The sequence below is a fragment of the Salmo salar genome, chromosome ssa04, assembly GCF_905237065.1.
Source record: "Salmo salar chromosome ssa04, Ssal_v3.1, whole genome shotgun sequence".
Taxonomy (NCBI): domain Eukaryota; kingdom Metazoa; phylum Chordata; class Actinopteri; order Salmoniformes; family Salmonidae; genus Salmo; species Salmo salar.
In genome coordinates this window covers 21,095,950-21,111,010 of record NC_059445.1, presented here as the reverse complement: position 1 = coordinate 21,111,010, position 15,061 = coordinate 21,095,950, and the positions used below count along the sequence as shown (strand labels likewise).

General features: G+C 50.4%; 1 protein-coding gene across 1 annotated transcript; it reads right to left on the bottom strand.

Moving 5' to 3' along the window:
* Window positions 1–5,154: 5,154 nt before the first annotated feature.
* si:dkey-9i23.6 (uncharacterized) lies at window positions 5,155–14,272 on the bottom strand. Its single transcript, XM_014195280.2, has 7 exons — window positions 14,063–14,272; window positions 11,860–13,329; window positions 11,444–11,619; window positions 8,519–9,020; window positions 8,034–8,124; window positions 7,683–7,903; window positions 5,155–6,393 (listed from the first exon to the last, which is right to left on the bottom strand). The coding sequence occupies exons 2-7, from the start codon at window positions 13,327–13,329 to the stop codon at window positions 6,295–6,297; spliced, it is 2,559 nt and encodes an 852-aa protein (XP_014050755.1). The 5' UTR covers window positions 14,063–14,272; the 3' UTR covers window positions 5,155–6,294.
* Between the last annotated feature and the right edge of the window lie 789 nt (window positions 14,273–15,061).

Here is a 15,061-nt window from a genome sequence, read left to right as displayed (position 1 = left end):
GTCAGCCGGATTGTCCCGCCTGCCCGGATCTGCCGGATTGTCCCGCCTGCCCGGATCAGCCGGAGTGGCCCGTCTGCCCGGATCAGCCGGAGTGGCCCGCCTGCCCGGGTCAGCCAGAGTGGCCCGCCTGCCCGGATCAGCCAGAGTGGCCCGCCTGCCCGGATCAGCCAGAGTGGCCCGCCTGCCCGGATCAGCCAGAGTGGCCCGCCTGCCCGGATCAGCCAGAGTGGCCCGTCTGCCCGGATCAGCCAGAGTGGCCCGTCTGCCAGGCGCAGCCAGGGTCGTCCGCCAGCCGGGCGCAGCCATCGCCGCCCGCCAGCCGGGCCCAACAAGGGTCGTCCGCCAGCCGGGTGCAACAAGGGTCGCCCGCCAGCCGGGCGAAGCCAGGGTCGTCCACCAGACCTTCGGCGCGTCCAGGTGCGCCACCTAAGAGGGCGACGCCAAGGGTGGGGCAGAGGCTACGTCCCGCACCTGAGCCACCGCCGTAAGAGGGCCCACCCAGACCCTCCCCTTCAGTGTCAGGTTTTGCGGCCGGAGTCCGCACCTTGGGGGGGGTACTGTAATGCCCTGGCCATAGAGAGGGGTTTTTTGTTCTTTATTTTGGTTAGGCCAGGGTGTTACATTGGGTGGGCGTTCTATGTTCTGTTTCTATGTGTTTGTATTTCTTTGTTTTGGGCCGTGTGTGGCTCCCAGATCAGGCACAGCTGAAGTTCGTTGCTGTTGATTTGGAGCCACACATAAGTGCATGTTTTTCAGTTGGGGTTTTGTGGGTAATTGTTTCTGTTCGTGTTACTGTGTTTAACGTGACAGGACTGTTTTGGTTGTCTGTTTATTGTTTTGTATTGTATAGTGTCCGTTTTCTCAATTAAATATGACGAACACTAACTCCGCTGCGTTTTGGTCCGCTCTCTCTAAAGGCAACCGTTACAGAATTACCCACCAAACCAGGACCAAGCAGCGGAGGAGGAAGGAGCAACAGGAGAACAGCTTGATGGACTCGTGGACATGGGAACAGATACTGGACGGAGAGGGACCATGGACTCAGGCTGGGGATTATCGCCTCCCGCAGTGGGAGATTGAAGCGGCGAGAGCGGAGAGGCGATATTATGAGGAGAGAGAGCGCAACGAGCACGAGAGGCAGCCCCAATAATTTTTTTTGGGGGGGGGCACACGGGACAGTTGGCGGAGCCGAGGTCGGAACCAGAGCCAGTCGGGCTGACATTGGAGGTGAGCGAGGGGTACGAGGCAGAGACTGTGACGGAGTTAATGGGGAAATTAAAGGAGAGAGAGATGAGAGAGCTGCTAGTTTGGTGCATAAGGCACGGCATTCGCCCTACGGAGCGTGTCGTGGAAATGATGTCACCTGAGGCAGCTCTCCATACTCGTCCTGAGGTGCGTGCTGGTTGTCTGGTGAAGACTGTGCCTGCGCCCAGAAACAGGCCTCCTGCATGTCTTCCCAGCCCTGCACGTCCTGTGCCTACGCCCAGAACCAGGTCTCCTGCATGTCTTCCCATCCTGGTCAAGCCCGTGCCTCCTCCACGGACCAGTCCTCCAGTGGGTCTCCCCATCCTGGTCAAGCCCGTGCCTCCTCCACGGACCAGTCCTCCAGTGGGTCTCCCTATCCTGGTCAAGCCCGTGCCTCCTCCACGGACCAGTCCTCCAGTGGGTCTCCCCATCCTGGTCAAGGCCTTGCCTCCTCCACGGACCAGTCCTCCAGTGGGTCTCCTCATCCTGGTCAAGCCCGTGCCTCCTCCTCGGACCAGTCCTCCAGTGAGTCTCCCCATCCTGGTTCATCCTGTGCCTCCTCCAAGGACCAGTCCTCAGGTGGATCCCTCCACCCTGGTCTCTCCTGTGCCGCCTCCTCAGAGCAGGCCTCCAGCGGGTCTCCCCAGCCTGGTGAGTCCAGGGCCTGCGCCCAGAGCCAGGCCTCCCTCATGTCTCCCCAGCCTGGTGAATCCTGGTCCGGATCTGCCAGAGCTGCCCGCCTGTCCGGATCTGCCAGGGTGCCTCGCCTGTTCGGATCTGCCAGAGAGGCCAGCCTGTCCGGAGCTGCCGGATTGTCCCGCCTGCCCGGAGCTGCCGGATTGTCCCGCATGCCTGGATCTGCCGGATTGTCCCGCCTGCCCGGATCTGCCGGATTGTCCAACCTGCCCGGATCAGCCGGAGTGGGCCGTCTGCCCGGGTCAGCCGGATTGTCCCGCCTGCCCGGATCTGCCGGATTGTCCCGCCTGCCCGGATCAGCCGGAGTGGCCCGCCTGCCTGGGTCAGCCGGATTGTCCCGCCTGCCCGGATCAGCCGGAGTGGCCCGCCTGCCCGGATCAGCCAGAGTGGCCCGCCTGCCCGGATCAGCCAGAGTGGCCCGCCTGCCGGGCGCAGCCAGGGTCGTCCGCCAGCCGGGCGCAGCCATCGCCGCCCGCCAGCCGGGCCCAACAAGGGTCGTCCGCCAGCCAGGTGCAACAAGGGTCGCCCGCCAGCCGGGCGAAGCCAGGGTCGTCCACCAGACCTTCGGCGCGTCCAGGTGCGCCACCTAAGAGGGCGACGCCAAGGGTGGGGCAGAGGCTACGTCCCGCACCTGAGCCACCGCCGTAAGAGGGCCCACCCAGACCCTCCCCTTCAGTGTCAGGTTTTGCGGCCGGAGTCCGGACCTTGGGGGGGGGGTACTGTAACGCCCTGGCCATAGAGAGGGGTTTTTTGTTCTTTATTTTGGTTAGGCCAGGGTGTTACATTCCGTGGGCGTTCTATGTTCTGTTTCTATGTGTTTGTATTTCTTTGTTTTGGGCCATGTGTGGCTCCCAGATCAGGCACAGCTGAAGTTCGTTGCTGTTGATTTGGAGCCACACATAAGTGCATGTTTTTCCGTTGGGGTTTTGTGGGTATTTGTTTCTGTTCGTGTTACTGTGTTTAACGTGACAGGACTGTTTTGGTTGTCTGTTTATTGTTTTGTATTGTATAGTGTCCGTTTTCTCAATTAAATATGACGAACACTAACTCCGCTGCGTTTTGGTCCGCTCTCTCTAAAGGCAACCGTTACAGAATTACCCACCAAACCAGGACCAAGCAGCGGAGGAGGAAGGAGCAACAGGAGAACAGCTTGATGGACTCGTAGACATGGGAACAGATACTGGACGGAGAGTGACCATGGACTCAGGCTGGGGATTATCGCCTCCCGCAGTGGGAGATTGAAGCGGCGAGAGCGGAGAGGCGATATTATGAGGAGAGAGAGAGCAACGAGCTCGAGAGGCAGCCCCAATAAATGTTTTTGGGGGGGGCACACGGGACAGTCGGCGGAGCCGAGGTCGGAACCAGAGCCAGTCGGGCTGACATTGGAGGTAAGCGAGGGGTACGAGGCAGAGACTGTGACGGAGTTAATGGGGAAATTAAAGGAGAGAGAGATGAGAGAGCTGCTAGTTTGGTGCATAAGGCACGGCATTCGCCCTACGGAGCGTGTCGTCGAAATGATGTCACCTGAGGCAGCTCTCCATACTCGTCCTGAGGTGCGTGCTGGTTGTCTGGTGAAGACTGTGCCTGCGCCCAGAAACAGGCCTCCTGCATGTCTTCCCAGCCCTGCACGTCCTGTGCCTACGCCCAGAACCAGGTCTCCTGCATGTCTTCCCATCCTGGTCAAGCCCGTGCCTCCTCCACGGACCAGTCCTCCAGTGGGTCTCCCCATCCTGGTCAAGGCCTTGCCTCCTCCACGGACCAGTCCTCCAGTGGGTCTCCTCATCCTGGTCAAGCCCGTGCCTCCTCCTCGGACCAGTCCTCCAGTGGGTCTCCCCATCCTGGTTCATCCTGTGCCTCCTCCAAGGACCAGTCCTCAGGTGGATCCCTCCACCCTGGTCTCTCCTGTGCCGCCTCCTCAGAGCAGGCCTCCAGCGGGTCTCCCCAGCCTGGTGAGTCCAGGGCCTGCGCCCAGAGCCAGGCTTCCCTCATGTCTCCCCAGCCTGGTGAATCCTGGTCCGGATCTGCCAGAGTGGCCCGCCTGCCCGGATCTGCCGGATTGTCCCGCCTGCCCGGATCAGCCGGAGTGGCCCGTCTGCCCGGGTCAGCCGGATTGTCCCGCCTGCCCGGATCTGCCGGATTGTCCCGCCTGCCCGGATCTGCCGGATTGTCCCGCCTGCCCGGATCTGCCGGATTGTCCCGCCTGCCCGGATCTGCCGGATTGTCCCGCCTGCCCGGATCAGCCGGAGTGGCCCGTCTGCCCAGATCAGCCGGAGTGGCCCGTCTGCCCGGGTCAGCCGGATTGTCCCGCCTGCCCGGATCAGCCAGAGTGGCCCGCCTGCCCGGATCAGCCAGAGTGGCCCGCCTGCCCGGATCAGCCAGAGTGGCCCGCCTGCCCGGATCAGCCAGAGTGGCCCGCCTGCCGGGCGCAGCCAGGGTCGTCCGCCAGCCGGGCGCAGCCATCGCCGCCCGCCAGCCGGGCCCAACAAGGGTCGTCCGCCAGCCAGGTGCAACAAGGGTCGCCCGCCAGCCGGGCGAAGCCAGGGTCGTCCACCAGACCTTCGGCGCGTCCAGGTGCGCCACCTAAGAGGGCGACGCCAAGGGTGGGGCAGAGGCTACGTCCCGCACCTGAGCCACCGCCGTAAGAGGGCCCACCCAGACCCTCCCCTTCAGTGTCAGGTTTTGCGGCCGGAGTCCGCACCTTGGGGGGGGGGTACTGTAACGCCCTGGCCATAGAGAGGGGTTTTTTGTTCTTTATTTTGGTTAGGCCAGGGTGTTACATTGGGTGGGCGTTCTATGTTCTATTTCTATGTGTTTGTATTTCTTTGTTTTGGGCGTGTGTGGCTCCCAGATCAGGCACAGCTGAAGTTCGTTGCTGTTGATTTGGAGCCACACATAAGTGCATGTTTTTCCGTTGGGGTTTTGTGGGTAATTGTTTCTGTTCGTGTTACTGTGTTTAACGTGACAGGACTGTTTTGGTTGTCTGTTTATTGTTTTGTATTATATAGTGTCCGTTTTCTCAGTTAAATATGACGAACACTAACTCCGCTGTGTTTTGGTCCGCTCTCTCTAAAGGCAACCGTTACAGAACTACAGTTAAAATAAAGCTGTCTCAGAGGCTGGCTACTGAAAAGTGTTGAAAACTCCCCAACACCTCATACTAGTCAGATCTCTCACGTCTTATGACCCTCAATCATTTTACCATACAACACCATATACTTGTGCTTAAATTAATCAATTTATTCAGATCTTACAGAATCTCATTCATAGTTAGAGAAATAATGTATTTGTTATTAAAAGTGTTGGTAAGACACTCAATATAGCAAGAGAATCATTTGATCAAAGATATGTCTGCTTATTTCATTGCTGTCTGCAACTGCAGTGTTATCACTTACACACCTAAAACAATAAACACTAAAGAGGTAGTGGCTAGGACTTAGAGGTAGGGTACAGGTAGGGGATAGAAGTAAAGTACAGGTAGGGGTTAGAGCTAGGGTGCAGGTAGAGGGTAGAGGTAGGGTACAGGTAGGGGGTGGAGGTAGGGTGCAGGTAGGGGGTAGAGGTAGGGTGCAGGTAGAGGTAAGAGTTGGGGAGCAGGTAGGGGATAGAGGTAAGGTGGAGGTAGGGGATAGAGGTAGGGTGCAGGTAGGGGGGAGAGGTAGGGTGCAGGTAGGACCTAGAGGTAGGGTGCAGGTAGGAGATAGAGGTAGGGTGCAGGTAGGACCTAGAGGTAGGGTGCAGGTAGAGGCTAGAGGTAGGGTGCAGGTAGGGCCTAGACGTAGGGTGCAGGTAGGGGAAGGAGGTAGGGTGCAGGTAGGGGATAGAGGTAGGGTGCAGGTATGGGGGAGGGGTAGGGTGCAGGTAGGACCTAGAGGTAGGGTGCAGGTAGGAGATAGAGGTAGGGTGAGGGTAGGACCTAGAGGTAGGGTGCAGGTAGAGGCTAGAGGTAGGGTGCAGGTAGGGCCTAGACGTAGGGTGCAGGTAGGGGATAGAGGTAGGGTACAGGTAGGGGGGAGAGGTATTGTACAGGTAGGGGATAGAGTTAGGGTACATGTAGGGGGTAGAGGTAGGGTAGAGGTAGGGGGGAGAGGTAGGGTACAGGTAGGGAATAAAGGTAGGGTGCAGGTAGGGGCGAGAGGTAGGGTACAGGTAGGGGATAGAGTTAGGGTACATGTAGGGGGTAGAGGTAGGGTAGAGGTAGGGGGGAGAGGTAGGGTACAGGTAGGGAATAAAGGTAGGGTGCAGGTAGGGGCGAGAGGTAGGGTACAGGTAGGGGTTATAGAGGTAGGGAGCAAGTAGGGGATAGTAGAAGGAGCTATGGGTTACTATTTGATCACCAAGACCTAGTTCTCTTCACTATTTAATCTTCCTCTTGGTTTTGTCTCTCAGGACTGTCATGAACTTGGACAGAGGCAGCTTGGGACTTGAATCTGGCTTTCTGCTGCTTTCAGTGGTCTGAAAGAGAGAGAGAGGAGAGAGAGAGCGAACCATTTTGAAATCTTTGGAGGATTGAAGTGGTCTCTGCCAATAGCTAGGTTTCCATCCAATTGGTGACAGATTTTCATCTGTTCAAAAATTCAAAAATCTGCATAAAACAATTTGAGCATTTTCCCACCAGAGATGTTTCCTTTAAATTGACTTGTTGTGGATAAAAAGCTGCGCGTGATGACATAGTTCACATAAAAATAACTTGTGGTTAAATTCCCATGGACCGAACAAAAAAATACTAGTTAAATGGGTTTTCATTTTCAACTCCACTGACGGTTTTGTCAAAACATTTCTTGCATTAGGCTGTATAGCGAATGTGCCCACTCTGGTTTTGGCACGTGCTCTCTAGCCAACAGTTAGACACAGATACAATGCTGCTTTAGCATACATGATGAGATTATTATGGACAAAAAGATCGAGATTATTTTGATTTGTCAAACCAGGATCAAGCTCATCACTGTGCACTTTCCCCACCCTGTAAAGTTCATCCTTTATTTCATCTGTAGCCTAATAAACTGTATGTTTCATAGTAGGAGGACCACACAACATATCACTTGAATCCAAGTTTACTTCGATATGATGGTTATTATATCAATATCTGCGCATAAAGGCGTATTTATTGTCACATGTACAAGTTCAGTGAACTGCTTACTTGCTAGCACAATGAACTACAGTTAAATTAAAGCTGTCTCAGAGGCTGGTTACTGAAAAGTGTTGAAAACTCCCCAACACCTCATACTAGTCAGATCTCTCACTTCTTATGACCCTCTATCATTTTACCATACAACACCATATACTTGTGCTTAAATTAATCCATTTATTCAGATCTTACAGAATCTCATTCAGACAACACTGATGTTGATATGATGGTTATTATATCAATATCTGCGCATAAAGGTGTTTCCACCGCCATTTCTCGCATTATTAATTTTACAGACACAAAAAGATCCCACCTTACCTAGCGTATTTAGTTTTGTCGACATTTGGAAAGTGTACCGACAAATGTGTTGTTTCCATCAGGCATGTCCTGACATTTTTGTACTTTACTTGCATAACAAGGTTGGATGGAAACCTGGCTAGTGATGCTAATATACATTATTACATTCAGCAATAAGCTACAGTCTGAATGAAATTCCACCCTATTCCTATAGTACACTAGGGAGTAGAGTGCCATTTCAGACACACTTCAGAGACACATGTTAATGTACAGTGTTTGAAAATGTTGCCAAGGGTTACGGGGTCAAATGAACTCTGACCTCAACAGAGAGGTTGTCCTGTGTCGGTGTTGTCACAGGGTCCTGTTCTTCAGCGGACGGAGGGATGTTGTAGAAAACAGAGGACGGAAAGACATAGGAGAGAGAGGAGCAGGAAGAGGAGGAAGAAGGAAGGGATGTGGGAGAGAGGGTTGGAGGAGGAGAGGGTTTGAGGAATTTGATGTCAGGGGCTTTGATTTCAGTGCGTCTTATCTTGAAGGTCTCTGTTTCAGGAAAGAAAGAGAGAACAGCAGACATGTTTTATATTTCAGCGTCTCAGCTTTAGTCCAACTCCTTTCCAGACGTCTATTTTCACTGATTCTTTCATCTCGTTATTCAGTGATTCAATCTTACTTCTCGTCTTTAGCCCCGGAAGTCTGTGCTTTCTCTTTTTGCTCAGACGAATTTTATGTTTCTGAGCAGAACTGTCCAGAACTCCAAGTGACTGAGAAAGAGAGGGTGTGTGAGAGAGAGAGAGAGGGAGAGAGAGAGAGAGAGAGAGAGAGAGAGAGAGAAAGCGAGAGAGTGAGAGAGAGACAGTGAGAATAAGAACAAGAGAGTGAGATTTTGCAGTGAGTGTTTATATACCAGGGCTCTCCAACCCTGCTCCTGCAGAGCTACTGTCCTGTAGGTGTTCAACCCTAATCTAGAGCACCTGATTTTAATAATTAGCTGGTTGATAAGATGAATCAGGTTAGTTACAACTGGGGTTGGAGCAAAAAGCCTACAGGGGGGGTTAGCTCTCCAGGAACAGGGTTGGAGAGCCCTGTTCTATAGACAGAGGCCTACAACAGCACTTTAAATGACTACAATGCCCACAATCCCACCGTGTGGCTCACCTTAACACAGGAGAAGTCAAGATGGTCCTTTGATTGGTTCCTTATGGGGGATTTACAGTCATGGATGTCCTTAGATATGGGTCTGGAGTGGTCCAACTCACTCTCCTCCGCTGCATCATTGTCCAATAGTATCTTCGGTTTGATGACAGCAATGGCATCATTTCCAGTGTCATTGTTGTTGTCTACTTCCTGTTGTCTGTTGTCCGATTGGTTGTCCACAATCTCATTCGGACTTGTTTGGCTGAAGTGAACATCCTCATATAAAGAATGGCCTATGTCCTCGTGGTTATGTTGAACGTCGTTGCGGAGGCGCGACTCTGGTTCAGTCTTTAATTGGTCGCCTTCATCACCACCGTGTTGGCTAGCAGCTTCTGATTGGTAAACGGACGGCGAGGGGGCGGGACTGTCCTTAATGGACAGGAATGGTGACCACTCCTCTCCTGTTAGAATCTCATCCACCAAGCTGATGGGACTGAAGTTGAACTTGAAAGAGCTGAAGGAGCTGTAAAATAGAGGGGAAAAAACATTGAAGTCAATGGTTTCGTCACAAAATAGCACCCTATTCCCAATATAGTGCATTACATTTGAACAGGGCCCTGATCAAACATAGTGCACTATACACCATATTCCCTATAAAGTGCACTACATTTGACCACTACATTTGACCTATTAGTGCACTATATAGGGAATAGGGTGCCATTTGGGAAAGAACATATATTTTACGTCATCTGTCATGGGTTGATGAAACCAGTGGTCACATTTCTTTAAACAAATATATATAATAACACTTTTCACAAGTATGTGGTACATTTTCACAACTCTAGTTAGTAAAAAAAACTCTAAACATATCATCTAAAAGGCACTTAATCCAACTGCTCTTAATTGATCATCACTTCAACATTTGGTAAACCTATATTCTAATTTTGATAACTACAGTATAAAAATGTATGTTTGTAAAGTATAAACATATAAAGTATAATATACACTGAGTGTACAAAACATTAGGAGCGCCTACATAATATTGAGTTGTACCTCCTTTTGCCCTCAGAACAGCATCAATTTGTCGGGGCATGGACTCTACAAGGTGTCGAAAGCGATCCACAGGGATGCTGGCCCATGTCGACTCCAATGCTTCCCACAGTTGTGTCAAGTTGGCTGGATGTCCTTTGGGTGGTGGACCATTCTTGATACACACGGAAAACTGTTGATCATGAAAATCCCAGCAGCGTTGCAGTTCTTGACACACTCAAACTGGAGCACCTGGCACCTACGACCATAACCCAAGGCACTTAAATCTTTTGTCTTGCCCATTCACCCTCTGAATGGCACACACACACACAATCCATGTCTCATAAAAATCCTTCTTTAACCTGCCTCCCCTTCATCTACACTGATTGAAATGGATCTAACAAGCGACATCAATAAGGGATCATAGCTTTCACCTGCTCAGTCTATGTTATGTAAAGGGATGTATACTGTAATGTACAATTATGATGATGGCTATAATGATTTCACTCTACAGTAATTTTTTTTTTGTTTTTATATGATATTGACAAGAACAAAGATGTACTGTATGCAACAAATGCATCACCTACACAGTAAGAATGGATCCAAAATAATGTTGTTTTTTTTGTTCTTCTTGCAGGGGGGGGGGGGGTTCACACTGGTCCTACAATGCTGCACATCTCATTGAGTTCCTCCTGTCAAGGTGAATGGGTCACCTATGTTGTTGTGTGGGACAATTCACCACATACTTGTGAAAATAGCACCAAAGCGATTGGAAATACAGTGAGGGAAAAAAGTATTTGATCCCCTGCTGATTTTGTATGTTTGCCCACTGACAAAGAAATGATCAGTCTATAATTGTAATGGCTGAACATGTAACTGGGGATAAGTAGAAGCTGACGGTCAGGTCAGAAAGTGCTGGAAGGGAGATATGATTCTCTGCCATAGGGTTGGCTGTGTAGACACCTATGCCAAACTCCGCCACCCCTTTTCTATTCCTAATCTACCTTTTGCCCAGACAAGCGTTCAGACAAGCGTCCAGACAAGCGTTCAGACAAGCATCCTACCTACATGTACAAAATAACTCGACCAACCTGTACCCCTGCACATTGACTCTGTACCGGTATCCCCTGTATATAGCCTCGTTATTGTTATTTTTATTGTGTTACTTTTTATTTTTCTATTTTACATTAGTTTATTTAGTAAATATTTTCTTAACACATTTCTTGAACTGCCTTGTTGGTTAAGGGCTTGTAAGTAAACATTTCACGGTAAGGTTGTATTCGGTGCATGTGACAAATAACATTTGATTTGAAATATAAACCTCTTGCACTGTCACCCCCCCCCCTCTCTCTCTCTCACACTGACTCTTTCTCTCTCTCAGGTATGATATCCGTATCTAGCCCAGCTTCCTCCACCTCCATGGAAAGTCGTTTGACTACAAGATTTTAATGAGGGAAATAAGTATTCATTTCTTTGTCAGTGGGCAAACGTACAAAATCAGCAGGGGATCAAATACTTTTTTCCCTCACTCTAAAAACGAGATTGCAAAAATGCTACTTAACTGGACTAACAGCCCGGAGCACAGAATGTGGTGACTGTGTGTGGTGACTTTAAAGCACTCAGGAAGTCATGACTATGAGGAAGTAGTGTCTGAGTTACTGTAACTTCATCAACATAACACACACACACAGAGACCAAGGAATGTGTGTGCTCTGCTATGCAAGCACAGTATCTATCTTAAGTAGACTCAAGGATAAAGAGAGGGTGTGGTGGATGCAAAATCCCCAAGACTCCCGAAGACTCACTTTCCATCACCACTGAAAATGTCTTTCTCTCTCTCTCTCTCTCTCTCTCTCTCTCTCTCTCTCTCTCTCTCCTCCTCCTCCTCCTCTTACTCCCTCTCATTCTGTCTCTCACCTCTGAAAACATGCACGCTGTCCCACAGGCTTCCTCTCCGTCTCAGCTTGGCTGGGCGGCTCCATCATTGGTGGAGCAGCCTCACTACTCCTCTTCTCCTCTTCGTCCTCCTCTTCCTCTATGACGGACATTTTAGTATGCAACCTGACTGAATGTCGATCTTGACGGAGGTTCACCTGTCAAAAAGAGACCACAGCAAAAAATCACACCGTGGTCACCCTAAAAAAAGAGGCCGACTTCGTTCTTAATCAATGTTAGATAGTCCGACTGGATGTCGATCTTGATTTGAGGTTCACCTGTTATAAGAGGACAATTATGCAATATTTGATTTATCATTTAATGTCAGATAGTTCATTGTGGTAAAAGAAAGAAAACAAATGAAATTTTGTCGCATTAAATGAGCAAGAAAGACTTACCAATGGCATTTCGCTCTCTACCTCTTTTTCTCCGTCGTCCTCCTGAATCTCTCCATTCCCTCTCTTCTCCTCTCGACTCTGCTTCCATCTGCTCATCATCTTCTTGGCAAATTTCTTCACCTTTCCTCCTTTCATTGTCTTAATATTCGGGTGTTTCGACCCAAGCACACCCCCACCACCCCACGTTGCAGCGTCCTGAACCACAACTTCATGTGTGCCTTCTAAATTCCTCCCCCCTTCCAACAAACCTCCCTGCTCCGTGTTACACCGAAACTCAGCAGGGGTTCTGGAGCTCTCGCTCCCATCTGGGATGTGTTCGCTAGGCTCTGGTGGTTCTCTGACTCCCTCTGTCTCTGGAGGTATAGACTGGAGGTCAGGGGGGATGTCTCTCGTTTCAGACCCAGAAGAGGCACTTCCATCTGGGCTGTCCTGGGCTCTCCTCTCAGGTCCCTGGGGCAGAGATCTGTTTCTGTGTGGAGGTTTGGGTATAAGCGGCTTGGGTGCGATCGATTCCAACGGTTTGGGTACCCCCATTACCCCTATCCCCACCGGCTCAGAGGCTTTAGGGGGGCGCCCTATATCTTTCCCCCTCAGCTGGGAAGGGTCTTGTGTTGCCACGGACACAGTCGTCTCCAACTGCTGCACGCCCCCACCCCTCTGTGCTGTAGAGTCCAGAGTAGGATCCAGAATGGGCTGTGAGAATCGGCGTTCTGACTTGGGGATGACAGCTGAGTACATAGACAGCCTATCCCCTGAGGATGACAGCATATCCTCCTCCTGGCCTCCAGGCCCTCTCCCATGCCCTGTAGGCCTCAGCTCACAGCCTGGGCCCTCGCCTACCACTCTCCCCCACACATTGGCACTCTGACTAGGGTCGAGGGCTGGTGGAGGGGGCGGCGGCGGTGGCCCTGTAGGGTGTAGCGGTGGTTTAGCCCTCCTCTTGGGGGGAACGGGGGGAGGCGGGGGTCTGGTGTCCGGGCCAGGGGGACAGGGTAGCAACTGCCTTCTCTCCCATCTGGGAATCACAGCAGGGGGTTTGCTGGTTTCCTCTTCCTCCTCGTCGACCAGTTTTGTTGATCCTGCATCCAAAAATAGAATGCCAGAGTTCCCCTCTTCTCTCTCCTCTGAATCCCTGTCTGATGATTCCAGATCGCTGTCCCTCTCAGTCAGAACTTCCAATTGTGGATCATTATCATCATGATCACCATTATCATCATCATCATCCTCAATCACTGAAACAAGCTTCCCTTTGAATATGAGCTCTGCGTTATTGTGGTCCTGAGGGGTCACATAGAATCTCCTGTCTGTTTCCACTGAGGTTCTGGGGTGTTGGGGTGTGTTAGGGTGTGTGTTACGGTGCGTATTAGGGTGTATGTTAGGAGGTTGATCCATGTTTTCTGCAGTGCTCAGTCTGCGCAGCATGGACTGGATCAGAGATATACTTCCAGAGTGACTGTTCGCCTCAGACATCTAGAGAGAGAAATACAGAGAGCTTTTTAATATGTGTCCCAAATGGCACTTTATTCCCTTTATAGTGCACTACTATTAACTAGGGCCCATTCCAGATATAGTGCCCATAGGGCTCTGGTCAAAAAGTAGTGCACTACATAAGGAATAAGGTGCCATTTTGGAGGCATACAGAGTGTTGTTTCATAACCACATCCCTACAGTAATAATACACTCAGTGTCTGTCTGTCTGTCTGTCTGTCTGTCTGTCTGTCTGTCTGTCTGTCTGTCTGTCTCTCTCTCGACCTGTCTGTCAGCCTGTGTCTGACCAGTGTGTGTCAAAGTCAGCACAGGTCATTGATGGCATAATTTTACAGAAATATTGACTTAGTTTTATCAACTGAAGCTATTCACAGTTTGGATTCACTCATAATGTCCTATATGCCCCTACAGAAGCTGTACAACAACCTGTTGATGTTCCTACATCCTCTCTCTCAGTGTAATGTTCATGCATTTCAATCACTGCTTCTTCACAGTTCTTTAGAGATGTATTAGACTTAGGGTTGCAAAATGTCGGTAAATTCCCCCAAATTCCCAGGTTCTCTAGAAATTCTAGTTGGAATATTCCTGGAATCAGGAGAAAATAAGCATGGAATCCGGAGACCTCCAACCAGGGTTTCTGGAAAACTCCGGAACTTTGGGAAAGTTAACAGAATTTTACACCCCTAATTAGACTTAGTCAGTATATTTCTCTTACCGCTGTTCTATTCTCTTCCTCCGTGTTTTCTTCCCTTCATCCTCTTCTCCTCGAGACCTCTTTGCATTGAAAGCTTTCCTCAGCTGCTTTTCTTCAGTCCCTCTCTCTCTCGCTCTCTCTCTCGCTCTCTCTCTTTCCCACATGTGTTCCTAACAGACACAACTCCAACATGTCCGGCCTCTCTCTTCCCTCCTGCCTTCTCCCTCTGCGTGCTCGTGCATGTGTGTGTGTGTGCGCGTGTGTGTGTGTGTAATAATGTCCTCATTGAAACTGCAAAAACCAGTCCTCCCCCATTCCGTGCACAGTGTCAGTGACTCAAAGTTTAACATGGCGTGGCATGCTATATTAAACACAAGGTTTCCAAAACACTAGATGATGCACCTTTTTCCTTGAAAATGTTGAGATGCTTTTGGCTTTTGAGACTAAACTGTGTAAGGTAGATTTGGCATCAGATGTTAAGTATTTTTGATGGATGCACCATGAATACAAGTGCATATTTGTGGATAACATTGAAGAGAAAGGACAACTCTTGTTTGCAAGTGTCTTCGCTGTATACCGTACGTAAGCTATTTTTGGCAGAGTACCAAGTATGAGGTAAGCTGAAAGGTATGTGTGATACTCATGCTTCAGCTTCAAACTACAGACACACAGACAGGTACACAGGTGTGCACAGGAGTGCACGCATGCACACGCACACACACACACCCTGACTACTTGCCTACTCCTCTGACAGAGTAGGCCAAACAGGGCTGGCTTTAGCCTATAAATTCCTACAGCCAGAAAGGGAGCGGAGTTTACCGTTCAATATGTGACTACAGCTGTCCTCTCCACTCAGGGGACAGGTATAAGTCCTAGGTAAGCCATCTAGACATTACTCCATTTGAAAGACAAAAGCAATAAGGAATTTCTCTCATCTCAAATGCGGCCTGCCATGTTCATGCTAACCACAGCCTGTGGCTGTGCAGCCTAGGCTGCAAGCAGTTTTATTTTATAAATACC

Coding starts and splice junctions, on each gene's coding strand:
- si:dkey-9i23.6 (XM_014195280.2), bottom strand. CDS start 13,329: ATGTCTGAGGCGAACAGTCACTCTGGAAGTATATCTCTGATCCAGTCC. Junction 9,021..11,443: donor CAGCGTGCATGTTTTCAGAG/GTGAGAGACAGA, acceptor TCTATTTTACAG/CTCCTTCAGCTCTTTCAAGT. Junction 6,394..7,682: donor AGGACAACCTCTCTGTTGAG/GTCAGAGTTCAT, acceptor TCTCTCTTTCAG/ACCACTGAAAGCAGCAGAAA.